The sequence below is a fragment of the Lynx canadensis genome, chromosome A2, assembly GCF_007474595.2.
Source record: "Lynx canadensis isolate LIC74 chromosome A2, mLynCan4.pri.v2, whole genome shotgun sequence".
In the NCBI taxonomy this organism is placed as follows: Eukaryota; Metazoa; Chordata; class Mammalia; order Carnivora; family Felidae; genus Lynx; species Lynx canadensis.
Genome location: NC_044304.2, coordinates 70,177,386 through 70,193,898, shown reverse-complemented (window position 1 = coordinate 70,193,898; position 16,513 = coordinate 70,177,386). Strand labels below are relative to the sequence as shown.

General features: G+C 43.6%; 1 protein-coding gene across 1 annotated transcript in view; it reads left to right on the top strand.

Annotated features, from left to right (window-relative positions):
• Positions 1-16,513, top strand: part of HECW1 (HECT, C2 and WW domain containing E3 ubiquitin protein ligase 1) — a 301,849-nt gene that overhangs the window by 203,903 nt on the left and 81,433 nt on the right. Inside the window, exons 12-14 of the mRNA XM_030307704.1 lie at positions 5,878-6,017; positions 7,775-7,896; positions 10,662-10,847. Of these exons, the coding sequence (XP_030163564.1) occupies positions 5,878-6,017; positions 7,775-7,896; positions 10,662-10,847 (448 nt within the window). The remainder of the gene's footprint in view (positions 1-5,877; positions 6,018-7,774; positions 7,897-10,661; positions 10,848-16,513) is intronic.

Below are 16,513 nucleotides of genomic sequence, written 5' to 3'. Positions count from 1 at the left end.
TATCGGGAGGAGTTTACAACCATCACTGTCTCACAGCAAAATGGAAATATTGTCAGTGTTGCAAGAAGATGTAGGGGAGGAAAACTTCCTAAGGAAGGAAACTTCTAGGTTCTTGACGTAAGATTAACACGAGAAAAGCAAACTTAATTTCTTATGGATGGGAGCTCCTAGAAATATGAGACTCAAAGAAGTGACCAAAGCAGACAGCTTTTATATCTTTTAGAGAAAGAAACATTTGGGGTGGGGCAGGGGGTGAAGAATTGACAAGACAAAAGTTTCGGCTTGGGGTAATAAATTAGTGAAGAGTAACAAGGTTTGTTTACACAGTCTTCCCCACCCTGATTCCCTATCCCTGGTGATAAGGATGACTTCCAGCCTCCGGGTGCAGGAAGGGTGCCCTTCACAAGGCGAATTCATTTCCTGCTTTCAGGAGAACAGAGGAGGGTCAGAGTGTCCTTCTGCACTGGCTGGTTTTTAAGTAACTTTAATTCAAAATAATCAATATGCCAAAATGGCATGCTTTAAGGTGGCCTGCCCTGGACCCCATCAAAGGAGTTTCCCTGGACTCCTGACAGCATGATTGTGAAAGTCAGGTGTGTTCGTGCAAGGAGGCACACACTGAGAAATGCAGAGTGCACAAAGCAGCCTATGGTGACCACACTCAAACTTGGCCATTCCCCAAACTTAGCACACCCTTCCCAGCCTTTATAGCTTTGCCACATGCTCCTACTGCACAGACATCCCTCACTGTCTGCCTTCCACCTGGTATCCGTCTCCATTCTGCAAAGGCTCAATGAGAACATCGTGTGGTCCCGGAAATCTTCCCAGAACCCTCCAAACAGAGCCCGTGGTCACCTCTACTACAACCCTATGACTGATCGTGCCTGCCTCGAGCACAGTCCTTACCTTCCATCTTATTCTTCTCTGTATCCCTGCCAGTGCCTGGGATGGTGCCAGAGTTTAACAGGACTCAGTGTAAGACAGTTTCTTTAGTTAATTCTTACACTTTCAGAATATCCTGAAATAATTAAATTTACCTTCACAGATATTTATTGAGCAAACAGAAGATAGAAGTATATATTCACATTTTAAATAATATACTTAAGGTTGGTTTTTTAGTTATTTGGATGAAGTTTTTCTATTATTGAGAAATGGAATTTTTAAATAGGAAAAAAAATGCTGTATACGTAACTCTTCCACCCCAAGGTTGACCTTTGAAAAAAATCTTACCTCTCTTTAATATCCATGTACATGTGCAGGACTTGCATAGTTGTGATGATAAAATATAGTTAGTTTTATATTCACATTTCACTTGCCACACTATAAGCATTTTCCTATTGCTACATAGCCTTAAGAGTATCATTTAGATGGTTGTGTAGTGTTCCAATGAATGGATGTACTTTAGTTAATTTGCCATTTTATTGGATGTTTTCCTTGCTGCTTTTTATCACTATTTTGGATGAGGCTAAAGGTCCTGTTAAATATTAGTATTGTCTTATGTAGAATGTTTCCTGGGGGTTATAGTCCCAAAAGAGCAGGCCAAGGGGGATCACTGTGGTTTTGGTATTTGATATCAATGCCTAAATGTTTTTTAAAGTGTTTCTGAGGTTTCAGTATGCCAGCAACAATAGCTTTACTTCGTCTTGTCTGTTGGTATGTTTTTGTTGACTTAAGAGGTGCTCCTGGTACTTTGGTTCTTCTTTAGTTTCACTTCTTACAGGGAGGGTCAACTTTTGTTTCCTTAAGCTTTTCTTTCACCAAGTGTAGCTCCTCCCTTGAGAGTTGTATGTTCTTGGGCTTCGTTTGGGTTTTGTTTGCTTTGGCTTGGTTTTGGAAGGTTTTTTCCTTGTTTGGTTTTGTGTGTGCCTGTGAGGGGAGGGCTGTTCATTTATAAATTAGATATTCCCGTTGTCTTTCTTACCAATTTCCATAAACTCTTTATATAAAATTTGGCCTTTTGCTGAAAAAAAAAAAAAAAGTCAGTGATGACACTGAAGGATGGTTCTTGATGAAATGTAAGAGAACCTGCTTTCTGACTCCCTCTCTCATCTTTAAAGCAGAGCAAGCCTCTAAGGCTGCCATCCTGCCCTTGCTGAGTGATCCCTCCACAAACTGCTGAGTGACCTTCTTCCCCAAAACTTCCCCTATACTTCAGCAAAGATCAGGGTGGTACCTGAAATTTGAGGCAGTAAGGCACAAGACAACCAAGGTCCAACTGAGGACACAGCAGGTTGCGAAATTACTGACATCTTCATCATCAAATGAGATCATATTTATTCATTAAAATTCTCTTCTGTGGTCACTGCTCTTTGGGAAGGAAATGTGAGGCTACAACTTTGTCTAAGCTCTGTTCTGAGTATCTACTGCCGAGTAACAAACCACCCAAACCTGGTGGTGTAAAACAATGATAATTTATTGCTACCATCATTATTATTATCATCATTGTTACTTGTCATTGTTCTCATGGTTGACTGGGTTCAGTGAAGCCATTTTCTCTCGGGGTATCTTATGGTTGCAGTAAGAGTGGGCTGGGGCTGGTGACCCATATATCTGGAGGTTAATGCTGGCTGTTGGCTGGGACCTCAGCTGTGACTGTCAACCAGAATACCTACATGTGGACTTCCGTGTAGCCTGGGTTTCCTCACAGCATGGCTACAGCATTCCATTACAAACTGTCACTTACATTATTGTCAGTTAGTCAAGGTCGCCACACGATCTTCCCAGACTCAAAGGGAGGGGACATTGATTCTACCTCTTAAGAGATGAGTCTAGAAGGTTCTAGAAGAGCATGTGGGACTAAAAATATTATTGAACCATTTTTGGAAAATGCAACCTGCCATGAGTCATTTAGGGGATCCTCCCGACAGCAGCTCCCTTGATCTTTGGCGGGCCCCATTCCTCCCCTGGTCAAAGTTGCACACTTACTCCCACCATGGGGCACTCCCTGAGTTCCAACAAAGAGAACACCTCAGACAGCCATCCTTCCTGACCTTCCCCACAAGGGGGTAAATAAACATGGGTATTTCTCTGTATAATTCTTTGCTCATTCCTGCCCCCTCCATGTTTTCTTATTAGAGGCCTTCTCAGGAATGCCTCACAGTAACTGCTACAGGCGAAGGTGTCTTCTGACAGGTGTCAGGAGTGAGTGGCTGAGCCTCTCTAGATAAAATACAATGTAAAGAAACAACCAGTGATTCTTAAATGTAGATGTAGGTAATGCTACCCGAAGAACTTCTTAGAAATGCAGATTTCAATTTTATTTCAATATCTGCGATTATAACAGTTACTCAGCTGATTCTCTCCCAAGTGTTCGGTCTAGAGACCACACTTGAGAAAAAAATTCTTTTTTAAGGTCAGGGAAAGAGGTCACTGGTCTTCAGAAGCCCTGCCACAACAGACCTTGTCTATAATGGTACGTCCCCCTCGCCCCATGTTAGACTGCATTTGGAGACCTGGTTATTCACTGCTCCCCAGATTCTCGCTCTCCTCCTCTTCATGCCTCTTCCTCTACCCTCGTATCTCTTTCCTGGGCACAAGACTCATATAGCAACCAACGTTCCCTTGGCTGTTGTCACTTGTATGATCTTAACGACCTCCAAGTCAAATATCCAAATCCACACCAAATTTTCCCTCCCCACCTGCCTGTCCTCCTCTTAAGTGCTGACTCCTTCACCTGCCTTCACAACTGTGTCCTCTGTCTTCAACCTCCACATCCAGGCAGGCCCCAAGTCCTGTTGAGTCTACTTGTAAAATCACACAAATTCTATGGCTAAATTTCTCTTGAATTTTGCTTTTTCTCCCATTCCTGCTGTGCCTTGAGGAAAAGGGAAGCTGAACCCTGGTCATGTGCCTCAGCAGGCTGAGACATTAGGCAAAATAGAGGTTATATAGGGAGGAAAAGGGGGCTACCCGGCATGGAGGAAGGAGAGCAGGGGAACAACACAGCTGGACATCTGCCTACAAAATACAGTGTGAATTACACAGAGCAGGCTATCAGGGGCAGGGAGGTTTAGGAAATTTCTCTGAGGATTTTGGGGGCAGAGGTAGGAGATCTTAGTATCCCTGCAGTGGGTGGGTGCCCCCCCCCCCCCCGCCAGCAGCATGCCTGCAGAGCCACCATGACCCACCATCCTTGCCCGGGTCCAAGCCTTTAGCACCTCCAGCCTAGACTGCTGCTGTGGCTGGTTCCCAGCTGCTTTCCCTAATTCACACTCTCCTCCTCCAATGGATTCCCCACCCAGATGGCGTCATCATCCTCAGTGCATAGCTCAGCCTCTCTCTCTTTTTCAGCAGCTAGCCAGCCCCTACATCAGGGGTTCTCAAAGTTGGTCCCTGGACCAATAGCATCAGCATCACCTGGGCATGAGTTAGAAATGCAAACTCTTGCCTCCTCCCTCCCCAGACCTTCTGGATCCGAGAAATTCTGGGAGGGGGGGCCAGCAATCTGTGCTTTAACAAAGCTGCAGGTGATTCAGACACAGGTCAAGTTGGCAACTCTGTGCCTAGAGAATCACATTCAAACTGTGGCCAGGGCATCCTGTCAGCACTCCCCACCTCCCCCCCCCCCCCGATGCCTTAGTACCACCCGGGAACCACACACCCTGATGCCACCCCTATGCATCTCAGAGTCCCCCAGGTGAACCCTTCTGTGCATGGTAGTCCATGTTCTTTCCCTACAAGCTTCCCAAAAGGTTCACACTGACTTCAAAATATATACAGCTTGGGTGGGGTGCCTGGGTAGCTTTGTCAGTTAAGTGTCCAACTCTTGATTTGGCTTAGGTCATGATGTCCCACTTTGTGGGATCGAGTCCTGCATCAGGGTCTGCACTGTCAGCCCAGAGCCTGCTTGGGATTTTCTCTTTCTCTCTCTCTCAAAATAAATATATAAACATTAAAATATATATGCGTGTGTGTATATATAAAATATATATGTGTGTGTGTGTATATATACATATATACACACACACATATATATATATACACACACATATATATGTGTGTATATATACATATATATACACACACACATATATATTTTATATATACACATACACATATATATATATATACATACACACACACACATATATATACATGCAGCTAGGTGTTTCCACATCTATGTCTTACACATCAGGACAGTTAATTCACGTTGCTAGAGTCATGGCTTATATTCTGTCCCCCTCCTTGTCCTGTCTTGACTGTGTATGTTCAGAGGGTGATAATCCTATTCTCATCCTGACTTTGATCTAAAAGTCCAGGGTACAGCCTGGGCATATTGGAAGAGTTAGTAAATATTTAGTAAGTACCTGGCCAACTGCCAACTGACTGAATCCCCAACTGGGGAAGAAAAATAAAATGAGCCTTCAAATCAGCAGAAAACATTCATTTGTCAGCCAGCATGTGTCTAACATTTAATATTTCCACACTCCCTGCCCGTGGTATCAGTTACCTGTCGGAGAAAAGTAAGTGAGCAGGACTGTTATTCTGGCTTGTAGACTTGTCACAATAACGTAAAGGTAATGTGATATCTTAGTCATAACATTTAAATTACTTCCCGTACCATTATTTTGGACTTAGCCTGGTTTTGTTTAATTCAGGGCAGAGGCTGTTTTTGTGACTAGTTATTATTTGTGTCGATGTGTAAAATGTCACTATACTTGAAACTCATCACAGTTTACAAAACAAAAAGAAGTGTGGCCATCCAGAGATAGTTGTCTTGTTAATTGTTTTGGTATCCTATGGGAATTTTAAGCATTTCTTTCCTGACATCCAAGACAATTCTTCACAGATTTCTCCAGTTATCTGATTCAGAACATCAGCCCCCAATAAGCCAATAAGCAAAAGTTAATTCCTGTCTTTCCATTTTCTGATGCAAAGGTATCAAAATATTCAGCGAACCATTGCAACAGAGAGACCAGAAGAAGATTCTGGAGGCCAAAGTTGTGAGCAGGTCCCAACAGGAGGCAGTGGAGGCGGTGGGAGCGACTCAGAGGCTGACTCTTCTCAATCAAGCTTAGGTATGGGAGGAGGGGGACTGAGACTCCTGGGATGGCATTCAGCGGCAGTGTGACAGAGAGTGTGAGCCCCTGCCCTGCCTTGTGGGATGGTGCCTCGCAGTGGGCCTTGGGAATGGAATAGGGGAGGTCGGGGTGGAGGGGAAAGAGGCTTGGTGCCAGCAGGGAGAAACAGACAGGAGTTTCCTACCAGGAACATCAAGGAGAAGTGAATTCACAGTAAGAGAACTCATACTTGTGCATCAAGGCAGTTTGTTCAGTGGCCTAATCATTTCTTGTTAAGTAAATTTATCTGTCGGTGTCCTAAGGATTTTCCACTTATAGATAAAACATGCAATGAAATTTCACAGTCTACTTCAAAGAAGCCGCATGACAACACTGGGAATAATTATTTGTTTGCATTTAGAATAAAATACAATTCCCCCTGAGGGAGCAACCTGGAGTAAAGGGGTTTTCCGGAGAGTTTACCTGACGCACTCCACCCCGGAGTCTGTTTACCTAATACTGTAGGCGAGGCATCTGCCAGGGGTCTGCTTTTCGTGTCTCTGAATCTGCCTGAGTGGAGCTCAGACAAGAATATTCGAAAGGCATAGAAGACTGCCTTCAGCTTTTTATACCTGTGATGACGTAAGCTTATCACCGTGACATCCTAATAATCCCCTCTCTCTTAAATTGGGTTAAATGACAGCACACTAGAAGCAGTGAGCAAGCAGGAATGTGCCTCCCGTTCTGCCAGCTCGCAGCTGCCTACAGTGATGCAGATTAGTGGACATTTTCATGTGTGTACACAGTCCCACCAACAATTGTAACTGCATCCATTCTATTCATTTTACCAGATATGGTAGCTAAACTTACTGGCTTAGGTTTTTCTGTTATTAATTTCTTCGACCTCTGGGAGAGATGTGGTAAAGTGGTTGAGTAATGAAAACCATTAGGAAAACAATAAACAGAAAATTTCTTTCTGAGTTTGGTATTAGATCCCTTGGCATTTGCTGTGTAACAAACTATCCCAAAACGTAGTACCTTAAACTCCCAGTCCTGCATCTTTCCCACAGGTGAGCCATTGGCGCTGAGCTCCGCGGGGCTCACGCATGCATCCTGGGTCAGCTATCAAACCAGCCACTGGCTGGCCGGCCTGAGAGGACCTCAGTTGGGCCGGCTTGTCCCTGTTCCCCGTAGTGTCTCATCTTGCACCAGGCTAGGCCAAGCTTGTCCTCACAGAGGTGCAGGGTTCTCAGAGAGAGTGGGGACACACAGACTTCTTGAAACCCTGGCTCAGAACTTCTGCCAAATCCTGTTTCTTAATGCAAGGTACAAGGTTGGCTCAATTCACCAAGGGGAGAGGCACAAAGCTAGCCCAGTTCCCCAAGGGGAGAAGCTGCAGTCTTGTACAGGTGGGTGTGGATGCAGGGAGGGCAAGAATTGTGCTCCTTCCTGCAAACAGCCAGGCTATGGTTAGCAACTCATAAAGAGAATAAGAAGTAAAGTCATGGTAATAAAAGGGACAAGATGTTCAAGGACCTGAGCCTAACTGAAGTTATGCAGAAGGTCTCTTAGGAAGCAATGACTCTTAACTGGCACACACAAAGTGATACGACACCTGCTCCTGTCACTGTGACACCTGATCAGATCACCATTCAGAACAACAGTCTGTTCCAGCTGTCTGGGTGAAGGCTTGTGTGCTGCTGTTGTAGAGAGAAGCACTGTCTTTGAAATGCCTTTTCTGATGCATCCTTTGCTTTGCTTCACTTTTTTTCCAGATCTGAGGAGAGAAGGGTCACTTTCTCCAGTGAACTCACAAAAAATCACCTTGTTGCTGCAGTCCCCAGCAGTGAAGTTCATTACCAATCCCGAGTTTTTCACTGTACTACACGCCAATTATGTAAGTGCTCCAGAACTCAGAGAGAGCCCACCTGGCTCCCATCAAACCCAAAACACTCTTTTGCAAAGTTGTTTGATAGATTAAAGAGGGTAGCATTTTAACCCTGGCAAGACTGAAAAAACAAACAAACAAACAAACAAAAACACCTCAGCCCACTGTTTTTATTCTCTGTGAGTCTCCCAAAAAGGAGAAAAGCTGGATCGGCCATGCTGTTGCTTCTTCAATTTTGTTAGGCTCAAATGTATTAATGTCAGTGAAAGTGGTTCAGAAGTAAATGCATGTTTCTCTTACTGTTAAAATTTTAAAGGAACAAGATTCTGAAGTTGACAGATTCCCTTCAGCCTGGATTATATTATAAAATCACTTTCATTAAAGAAATTTTGAAATAGATTTCTCCTAGATAAATATCTAGTTTTCCTTTTAATAAAACTAGTTGTTTAAGTATCATGCTTAAGTTATATTTGATGTGAGTTTTACATATAGTTTTTCTTTTCTTTTTTCTTTTTTTTTTTTGTATTTTCAGGAAAGCAATGACATGCTATCACTATATTCATTAATCCTTTCATTTGACAAATATTTTCTGTGGACAGACACAGACCTAGGTGCTGGCATTACAGAGACAGTGTGACACCTGAACGGTACAAGCTGCCCAGTTTCTGCAGCAACAGACATGTACAAAGACCAGCGTGATGAGTCAGGACAGGGCCTGGCCTCAGGGAGGAATGAAATGCTCTGAGAACACAGGAGATATAACACAGGGGAGCCATCCCTGATGAGGCAACTGCTGAATTGAGTCATAAAGGTTGAAAGTTGGTGGGGAGAAGCTCCAGAGAGAGGGAGAGAGGACACAGTTGTGACCCAACCCAGCCGGGGGTTGGGTCTGTGAGGGTGGGATGTGGTGACCCACAAAGCTGGGAAGAGGGGCTGGAGAATGAGTAGCAAAATGCAGGGTAAATCATGAAAAGGAGCCTGGCTCTACTTGGGAAGGAACCAACAGCAGTCTTAGGCATTTGTGTCACATGGTCCAACATTTGATTCAACATCTTCTCGAGCAGAAGTGCAGGAAAGATGAAGAAGCTGTGAGGCTAGAGGCTGATCCAGGCTCATAAGTGAGAGATGATGGAGGCCCGCCCTAAGAAACGGGCCAGGAGAATGGAAAGGGGGACAATTGTGATGGAGGAGTGGTGGGAGTGAGGACTGGAGAAAGTCTGAGTCCTTTCCACTTTGGGCACCTGAGTTAGGGGGTGTCTCCATTAGCAGGTGCAATTGTTTGATTAGGTGACAGAGGCTATGGCTGGGGAGGAGACCAGTTTTTAGCAGGTTATATTTGAGAAGCTACTGGGATATCCATTGTTAGACCCAGAGCATCTGCCCACTAGTACAGGGATGAGTCATGAAGGGGGACACAGATGCTGGATATTGATGCCCTGGAGCACTGGGCCAGCAAGCAGTGTTTGCTTTCACCACATGCACACCAGCCCTGTGCACCATTTGGTGTCGTAGACTCTGGTCCTAAAGTTCTTTCTTGTCCAGCAAGGAAACAGGATACAGGATTAAAATGCGAGAGATGGCTAATGTCCAGGAGGAGACAAGAGCCCTGATTAAGGGTCCTTGCTCTGTTTTTATTAGGATCAGAAGTCTTACAAACATGGTCATGGACGTGCACTAAAAGACAGTAAATCTGTGAACATTAACTCATGAGTGTGAGGGAAAGGGGGCTTTGAAGATATCCAGTGTTAGAGGTTTGGGTCAATATAAAACAAAATCCTGGTGCTGGGCAGATGGTTGTTAACGGAAGACATGAGGTGCCGTGTCTGTTTATTTTAGCTCCCTAGGGGATAAGAAAGCTACAGCATGCTACCTCAGGGTCAACAAGGTACCTTTATTTTGCTAATTAGCTCTGCTTTGAGCAACTTCATCCAGCAGAGGTCTATAGCCCTATTTACCTGTTTACCTAATCTGGTCCTTCTTTCCTGTGAAAGCAGCTTTCTGCCATAGTACTAAATTGGGGGGTGTAACCACCCTCAATACCTAATCTTATTTACCTCATATACCTTTGTATTGGGGCCTTTGCCCCACCCTCTCTATACTGGGGCCTTTGCCCGGCCCCTCTCTATACCTATTTACCTAATCTTGTTTACCCAAACTTGGGTGTGAGCATCCTATGGCTTTGTAATTCTTTATGCCTTGTTAACCCATCAGTGCAGGGTCAGGGAATTCCTAAGCTTATTTCCCACAATTTGGCACAATTGCAAACTCCTGAAACTTTCTTCCTGTCTTCTCATCTCCAACTCGTCCACACACAAAGGTCCAGCCTTAAATCCCCAGGGACCTTAAGTTAATGCTCCTTGTTACAGACCTATAAGAGGAGGGAGGGCAGACCTGTGCAGACTAGGAAGGAAGGGTGGAGAGAGGAGCAATGGTCCCAATGGTGGAGGGAGACTCAAGAGAGCCCAGTCCAGTGCTGACTGACAGAGGAGGGACGAGGGGCAGGGGAGCTTTTGAGATGCACCCGGAGGTCGACAGTGTCCAAGGTTGCAGAGGAGCTTTGGGTAGAGATTGCCAACAGGCCCATGTGTGTTTACGGTGCACATTTAATTTGGGGGCAAGATCTCCACCTCTGAGGTTTCCCCCTCAAGGCTCACAATAAATCACTGTGTTAGCTATCGGGTTACACTGCGTGGCACTCAAAGTGTACTTGGTCTGTGTTTTTCTTACCCACCCCCTCCCACACCCCACCCAAATCGTCCCTGACCCCCTCTCAGGGTGCCTACCGAGTCTTCACCAGTAGCACCTGCTTAAAGCACATGATTCTGAAAGTCCGGCGGGACGCTCGCAATTTCGAACGCTACCAGCACAACCGTGACTTGGTGAATTTCATCAACATGTTTGCAGACACGCGGCTGGAATTGCCCCGGGGCTGGGAGATCAAAACGGACCAGCAGGGAAAGGTGAGTGTGCCTGTGATTAAACAGGCTCTTTATGTGAAAGAGAAAACCCATGAGAAAGTGAGGAGGGAAATTGTGAGGACAGGAAAGTCTGTGTCTCAGAGATGTGCCATCAGCTACCAGGAAGAAGAGAGAGGTAACTATTCACAGCAGAGTTTCCATCCTGTATAGGAAGTTTAGCGGCATCCCTGGCCTCTGCCCAGTGATGCCAATAGCATCCCCACCAACTTGGAATATTGCTATATGACCCCTGGAGGGTATAATCATCATGCCCAGTTGAGAACTATTGTTTCCATGATTTTAAATTTAGGTTTGGAACCTGAAACCAGAGTCTGTTCAATGACCTTTCTGTTATTATGCCTCCTTAGACAGCTAACTCTCAGGGAATGAAATTATTAGTTAAATGGGAGTGACATTATTAGATTACTTGTTGTGATTTTCCTAATAAGCCTTCAGTTCTCATTAAAACAGCCTGGCAAACAGGTAGGGTGTATTAGGCCCATGTGATGTTATTGGCTTGCATTGTGCCTTCGTGTGACCTTAACCAAATTGATCTTTCCCAGTGATGTTTTGGAAGCATAGTTGAGTTTGCTAAAACAAACATGTTTTTTTCTTAATCACTATCAGTGACATCAAGGTATTCATAGGACAGGCTTAACTGTTTATTAAAGAATAGTCTCTGTGTATTCCTTTATGATCTGTGGAAGGGAGAATCCCTCCCTTTTTTGGGGTCAAAGGAATCAGAAATTTTGTCAGAAGACATGTCTCGGTGGGAAACTACATTACACAGTTCCTATGCTCTGCGACGGTCGATGTGCAAAGCCGCAGTTCCCCAAAGTAGGTTGATAGGGCATCATTGTCCCCTGGGATCCACAAATTCCTCCCCACAAACCCCTTAGCATGTCTCAGAATCTGGCTCTCTGGAGTGTGTGGAGAAAGGATTTTCACCAATGCAAGTGTGTTGGTTCCATAAGACTGTCTGATCGGCTCCTGTGTGGTTGGATGAGTTGGAAGACAGTTGGGATAGGGGGCAGGGGTGGCTTTGTGTAGTAGAAAGGCCACCATAGCCAGAATCTGCTCCTCGGGACCTCCTCTTTTACCATATGTGTCTTCCACTTGGAGAATGACAGTGGTTTATGCTGGGAGGACTTGGAAATGTGTGTTAGGGTGGGAAATAAAGCCTGAGCCAGAACAGAAAGTAAAGGAGCATCTCATCAGAGCTGGGGTGCGCATATGCCTCATCTCAGTAGTCTGTGGTGGCCCCGGATACATTTATTGGTTAACCAAGCTGCGAAGAGTACACCACTATGAATCAATGAACAGAAGGGGTCACTATGGTGTATTATGCAAATAGCACATGCTCATGCAAACACCTTGCTTAGACTCAGATCACCATGAGGCCATGACTGCAGCTCTCACACTAGGGTTCGAACAGCAGGAGGCCCAGTGGGATGCCAGGGAAACCCCCCTCCCAGTGCCATCAGTCCTGGTCCTCCGTGGTCCACGCGGCCTCCTGGTCATCACAGTAGCAAAGAAGCACAGCAGCTGAGACATGCACCAAGAATTTTAGTCATCTTGAAGTGCATATTTCTGGAAAAACATTTCCCCCCTGATTTTGTTTAGTGAGATGGTATCATATACAAAAAAGAAAGAAAAAGTCTGCATCTAAAATGAAAGGGTTTGGGGAGCCTGGGTGGCTCAGTCGGTTAAGTGTCCAACTTCGGCTCAGGTCATGATCTCGCGGTCCGTGAGTTCGAGCCCCGCGTCGGGCTCTGTGCTGACCCCTCAGAGCCTGGAGCCTGCTTCAGATTCTGTGTCTCCCTCTCTCTGCTCTCTCTCTGCTCTCCCTCCCCCACTCTCTCCCTCTCTCGGTCTCTCTCTCTCAACAATAAATAAACTTTAAAAAAAAATTTTTTTTAAAGAAATGTGTCATCACAACCCACAGAGTAAAGAGCAGCAATGGAGGATAAAGGGGAAAATAGGAGGAGGGGGATGTGTAAAAGGCTGCCCCATCCCATTCTAAACACGTTGACTGGGGTCAAGTCCCTTTATAGCTGAGCCCCACGTTATCATAAAGTAGCAGTAATAATGCCTGCCTTCATGATTTTATAGCCAGATGTAAAGAGCAAATAAGTGGATGTGGGAATCTATGATAATACAGCAGATTAGTAATATCTGCTGTTCTTCCTCTTGATGCTGTGGGAAATATCCACACACAAAAATCCAACATCAAGACTGGCAACTGGGAAGAATGCGAGAACACCTCATTGCTAAAGCCCATCAATGATGGGAATAGGTTGAGAAAAACATTTTTGGACTATATCCTACAGGCTCAGCCCTCTGACTTGGAAAGAATGTGCTGCAAAGGAGCCTGGGATTTAGGAAACCCGCTCACTGAGAAATGGTATGGTGATAGGTCTCTATGCAAAAGCCATCTTCATAGATGGCCAGAGCAGGTTCCAGAATGCCACATCACCTTCTCATCCCATCTGCTTCTTGCTTTATTAACACATGCAGAGACGACAGCCTTCGTTTTTAGTGTATACCGTAGTAGGAATAGAAGGACCAGGACTAGCTGTTTGGTGTCTTTGATCATCCCCACAAAGGGTGACAGGGACAGACCTCTGAGAGTTACACCACTTCAAGAGGACTGGAATAAAGGGGCAAATGGCATCTGACTCATCTCTTGTCTTGGGAAGGACACAGCCTCCTACCAACTTCGGTAGAGATTGTGTGTGGGCTTCAAGTGGGTCTAGGCCTGAGCTGATGAGGGGGCTCATCCACCAGAGACGGGGTGGGGCTGCAGGTTTGAGGGCAGGTTTGCGGGCCCTATCTGGGGCCCGGATGAGGCAGAGGCAACCTCTACAAAGGAATGGACACACAACAGCAAAGTTAAAAGGAGCCTATGAAGACTAAACTACGACATGAAGGAAACAGAATCTTTCTCTGAGAAAAAATATATCTCATAGTATAATATTCTTCAGAAAACAGAAACATTTCAAAGGTATCTGATTATCATCCACAAAATGTTTAGGAGAACTTGACTTCTATTGGGTGAGAAGCAGCAGCCACAAACAGAAAAAAAAAAGCTGAGAGGAAGCAGATATAAGAAAAAAGAACTACCGTGGGATCTGGCAATCCCACTTCTGAGTATATATCCAAAAGAATTGAAATCAAAGTCTCAAAGAGCTATCTGAACTCTCATGTTCCTTGAAGCGTCATTCACAATAGCAAAAATACAGAAACAAACTAAATGTCCATTGACAGATGAATGGGTAAAGAAAATGTGGTATATAAGAAGGGAGGTGGGGGGGGCGATGGGTGAAATAGGTGATGGGAATTAAGGAGTGCATTTGTTGTGATGAGCACCAGATGATGTAAGAAAGCGTTGAATCACTATATTGTATACCTGAAACTAATATTACACTGAATTTTAACTAAGTGGATTAAAATAAAAACTTTAAAAAAAAGAGATGTGTTTGTAAACTTATGTGTAGAAGCATATGGGAATAGAGCTGCTTTTAATTCAGTGAAACTACACAGTACATAATGCATCTTTCAGGTAACATCTTTTATTAAGACCTAAGTGTTGAACAGGTGTTGGCAAGGATGTGGATGAAGGGGTACCCTCTTGCACTGGAAATGCATTTCCTCTTGGTGGAAATGCATACTGGTGCAAACACTCTGGAAAAACAGTATGGAGATTCTTCAGAGAGTTAAAAATAGAACTACCCTACAATCCAGCAATTGCACTACTAGGTATTTAAACCCAAAGTAATACTAATTCAAAGGGATACACGCACCCCAATGTTTATAGCAGCATGATCTATAATCATCAGATTATGGAAAGAGCCCAAATGTCCATAGACTGATGAATGGATAAAGAAGATATGGTGTGTATATACAATAAAATATTACCCGGCTATAAAAAAGAATGAAATCTTGCCATTTGCAACGACATGGATGGAGCTAGAGAATATTATGCTAAGTGAAATAAGTCAGTCAGAGAAAGACAAATACCATATGATTTCACTCATATGTGGAATTTAAGAAACAAAACAAAGGAGCAAATGGAAAAAAGAGAGATGCAAACCAAGAAATAGACTCTTAACTATAAAGAACAAACTGATAATTAGTGGAAGGGAAGTGGATGGGGGACTTGGGTTAAACAGGTGATGAGGATTATTGAGTGCACTTGTGATGAGCACTGGGCAATATAGGAAAATGTTGAATCACTATATTGTACACCTGAAATTAATATTACACTAAATCAACTGGAATTCAGAAACTTATAAAAAAAATATATGGTATATACATATAGTGGAATATTATTCAACCTTAAAAATGAAGGAAATTCTGACACATGCTACAAGGTGGTTGAACCTAGAAGACATTATGCTCAGTGAAATGAGCCAGTCACAGAGGGACAAATGCTGCACAATTCCCCTTATATGAAGTATCTGAAATAGCCTTAGGGTAACAGAGCCCAATGGTGGTTGCCAGCAACTGGTGCAGGAGAAAATGGGAGTTCAGGTTCAATAGGTGCAGTTTACCAATTATTCAAGATAAGTAAGTTCTAGAGACCTAGAGACCTGCTGCACAACATTGTGTTAACAGTACTGTTCCATCCTGTGCACTTAATACTGTACAATTAAAATTTTGTTAAGAGAGTAAGTCTTATGTTACATGTTCTTACTACAATTTAAAAAAGAAAGAAAGAAAAGAAAGGAAGGAAGGAAGGAAGGAAGGAAGGAAGGAAGGAAGGAAGGAAGGAAGGAAGGAAAAGGGGCGCCTGGGTGACTCAGTTGGTTGAGCATCTGACTCTTGGTTTCAGCTCAGGCCATGATCTCACAGTCCATAGGTTCGAGCCCTGCATCAGGCTCCACACTGACAGCTTGGAGCCTGCTTGGAATTCTCTGTCTCCCTCCCTCTCTCTGCACCTCTTCTGCTCACTCCTCTCTCTCTCTCTCAACATAAATAAATAAACATTAAAAAGGAAAAAGCAGACAAAATAAACGTTTTAAGATTGCAAGGAAAAGCAAAGTGTAATAGCATAGGGATAAAACAGAGCAGAACTGATGCTGTGTAAAATCAAATCACTGATATAGGACATGGAAACTAGCCTCAAAGTGAGGGAGGGAACCAGATTGCAAACAAAGAGGGATAAGGTTAAAAAAAAAAAAGTAAAAACCAAAAAGAACAAATCTCACCTTTTCAGCAAGGCCTACCCTAACCACCTAATTTAATACAAAAAGCATCCCAAGATCTCTAACCCATGTGTTCCACCATATAATTTATGTATTTGTTAGATTTACTGTTTTCTCTGTTTCTCCTGGCAGAATTCTAAGCTCTTTGAGAAAAGGCATCTTTGTTTGCTCATTGATGAAACCTCAAGGACCTAGAATATTCCCAGCATATAATTGGCAGTCAATAAACATCTCTGTTTGATGAATGATCTATAGATGTTTCTAAAGAAGAAACCAGAATAATAGGTACAACGGGAAAAATTAAATACTAAATATAAATATTAATTAAATTAAATTATTAATTAAATATTGAAAATAAAACTCTGTTGTAAAATAAATTGTTCAAGTAGGCAGATTAATTGGGCTCACTGAGTTATAGTAAAATCAATTAAAATAAATTCTATATCTACACATATTCTGGAA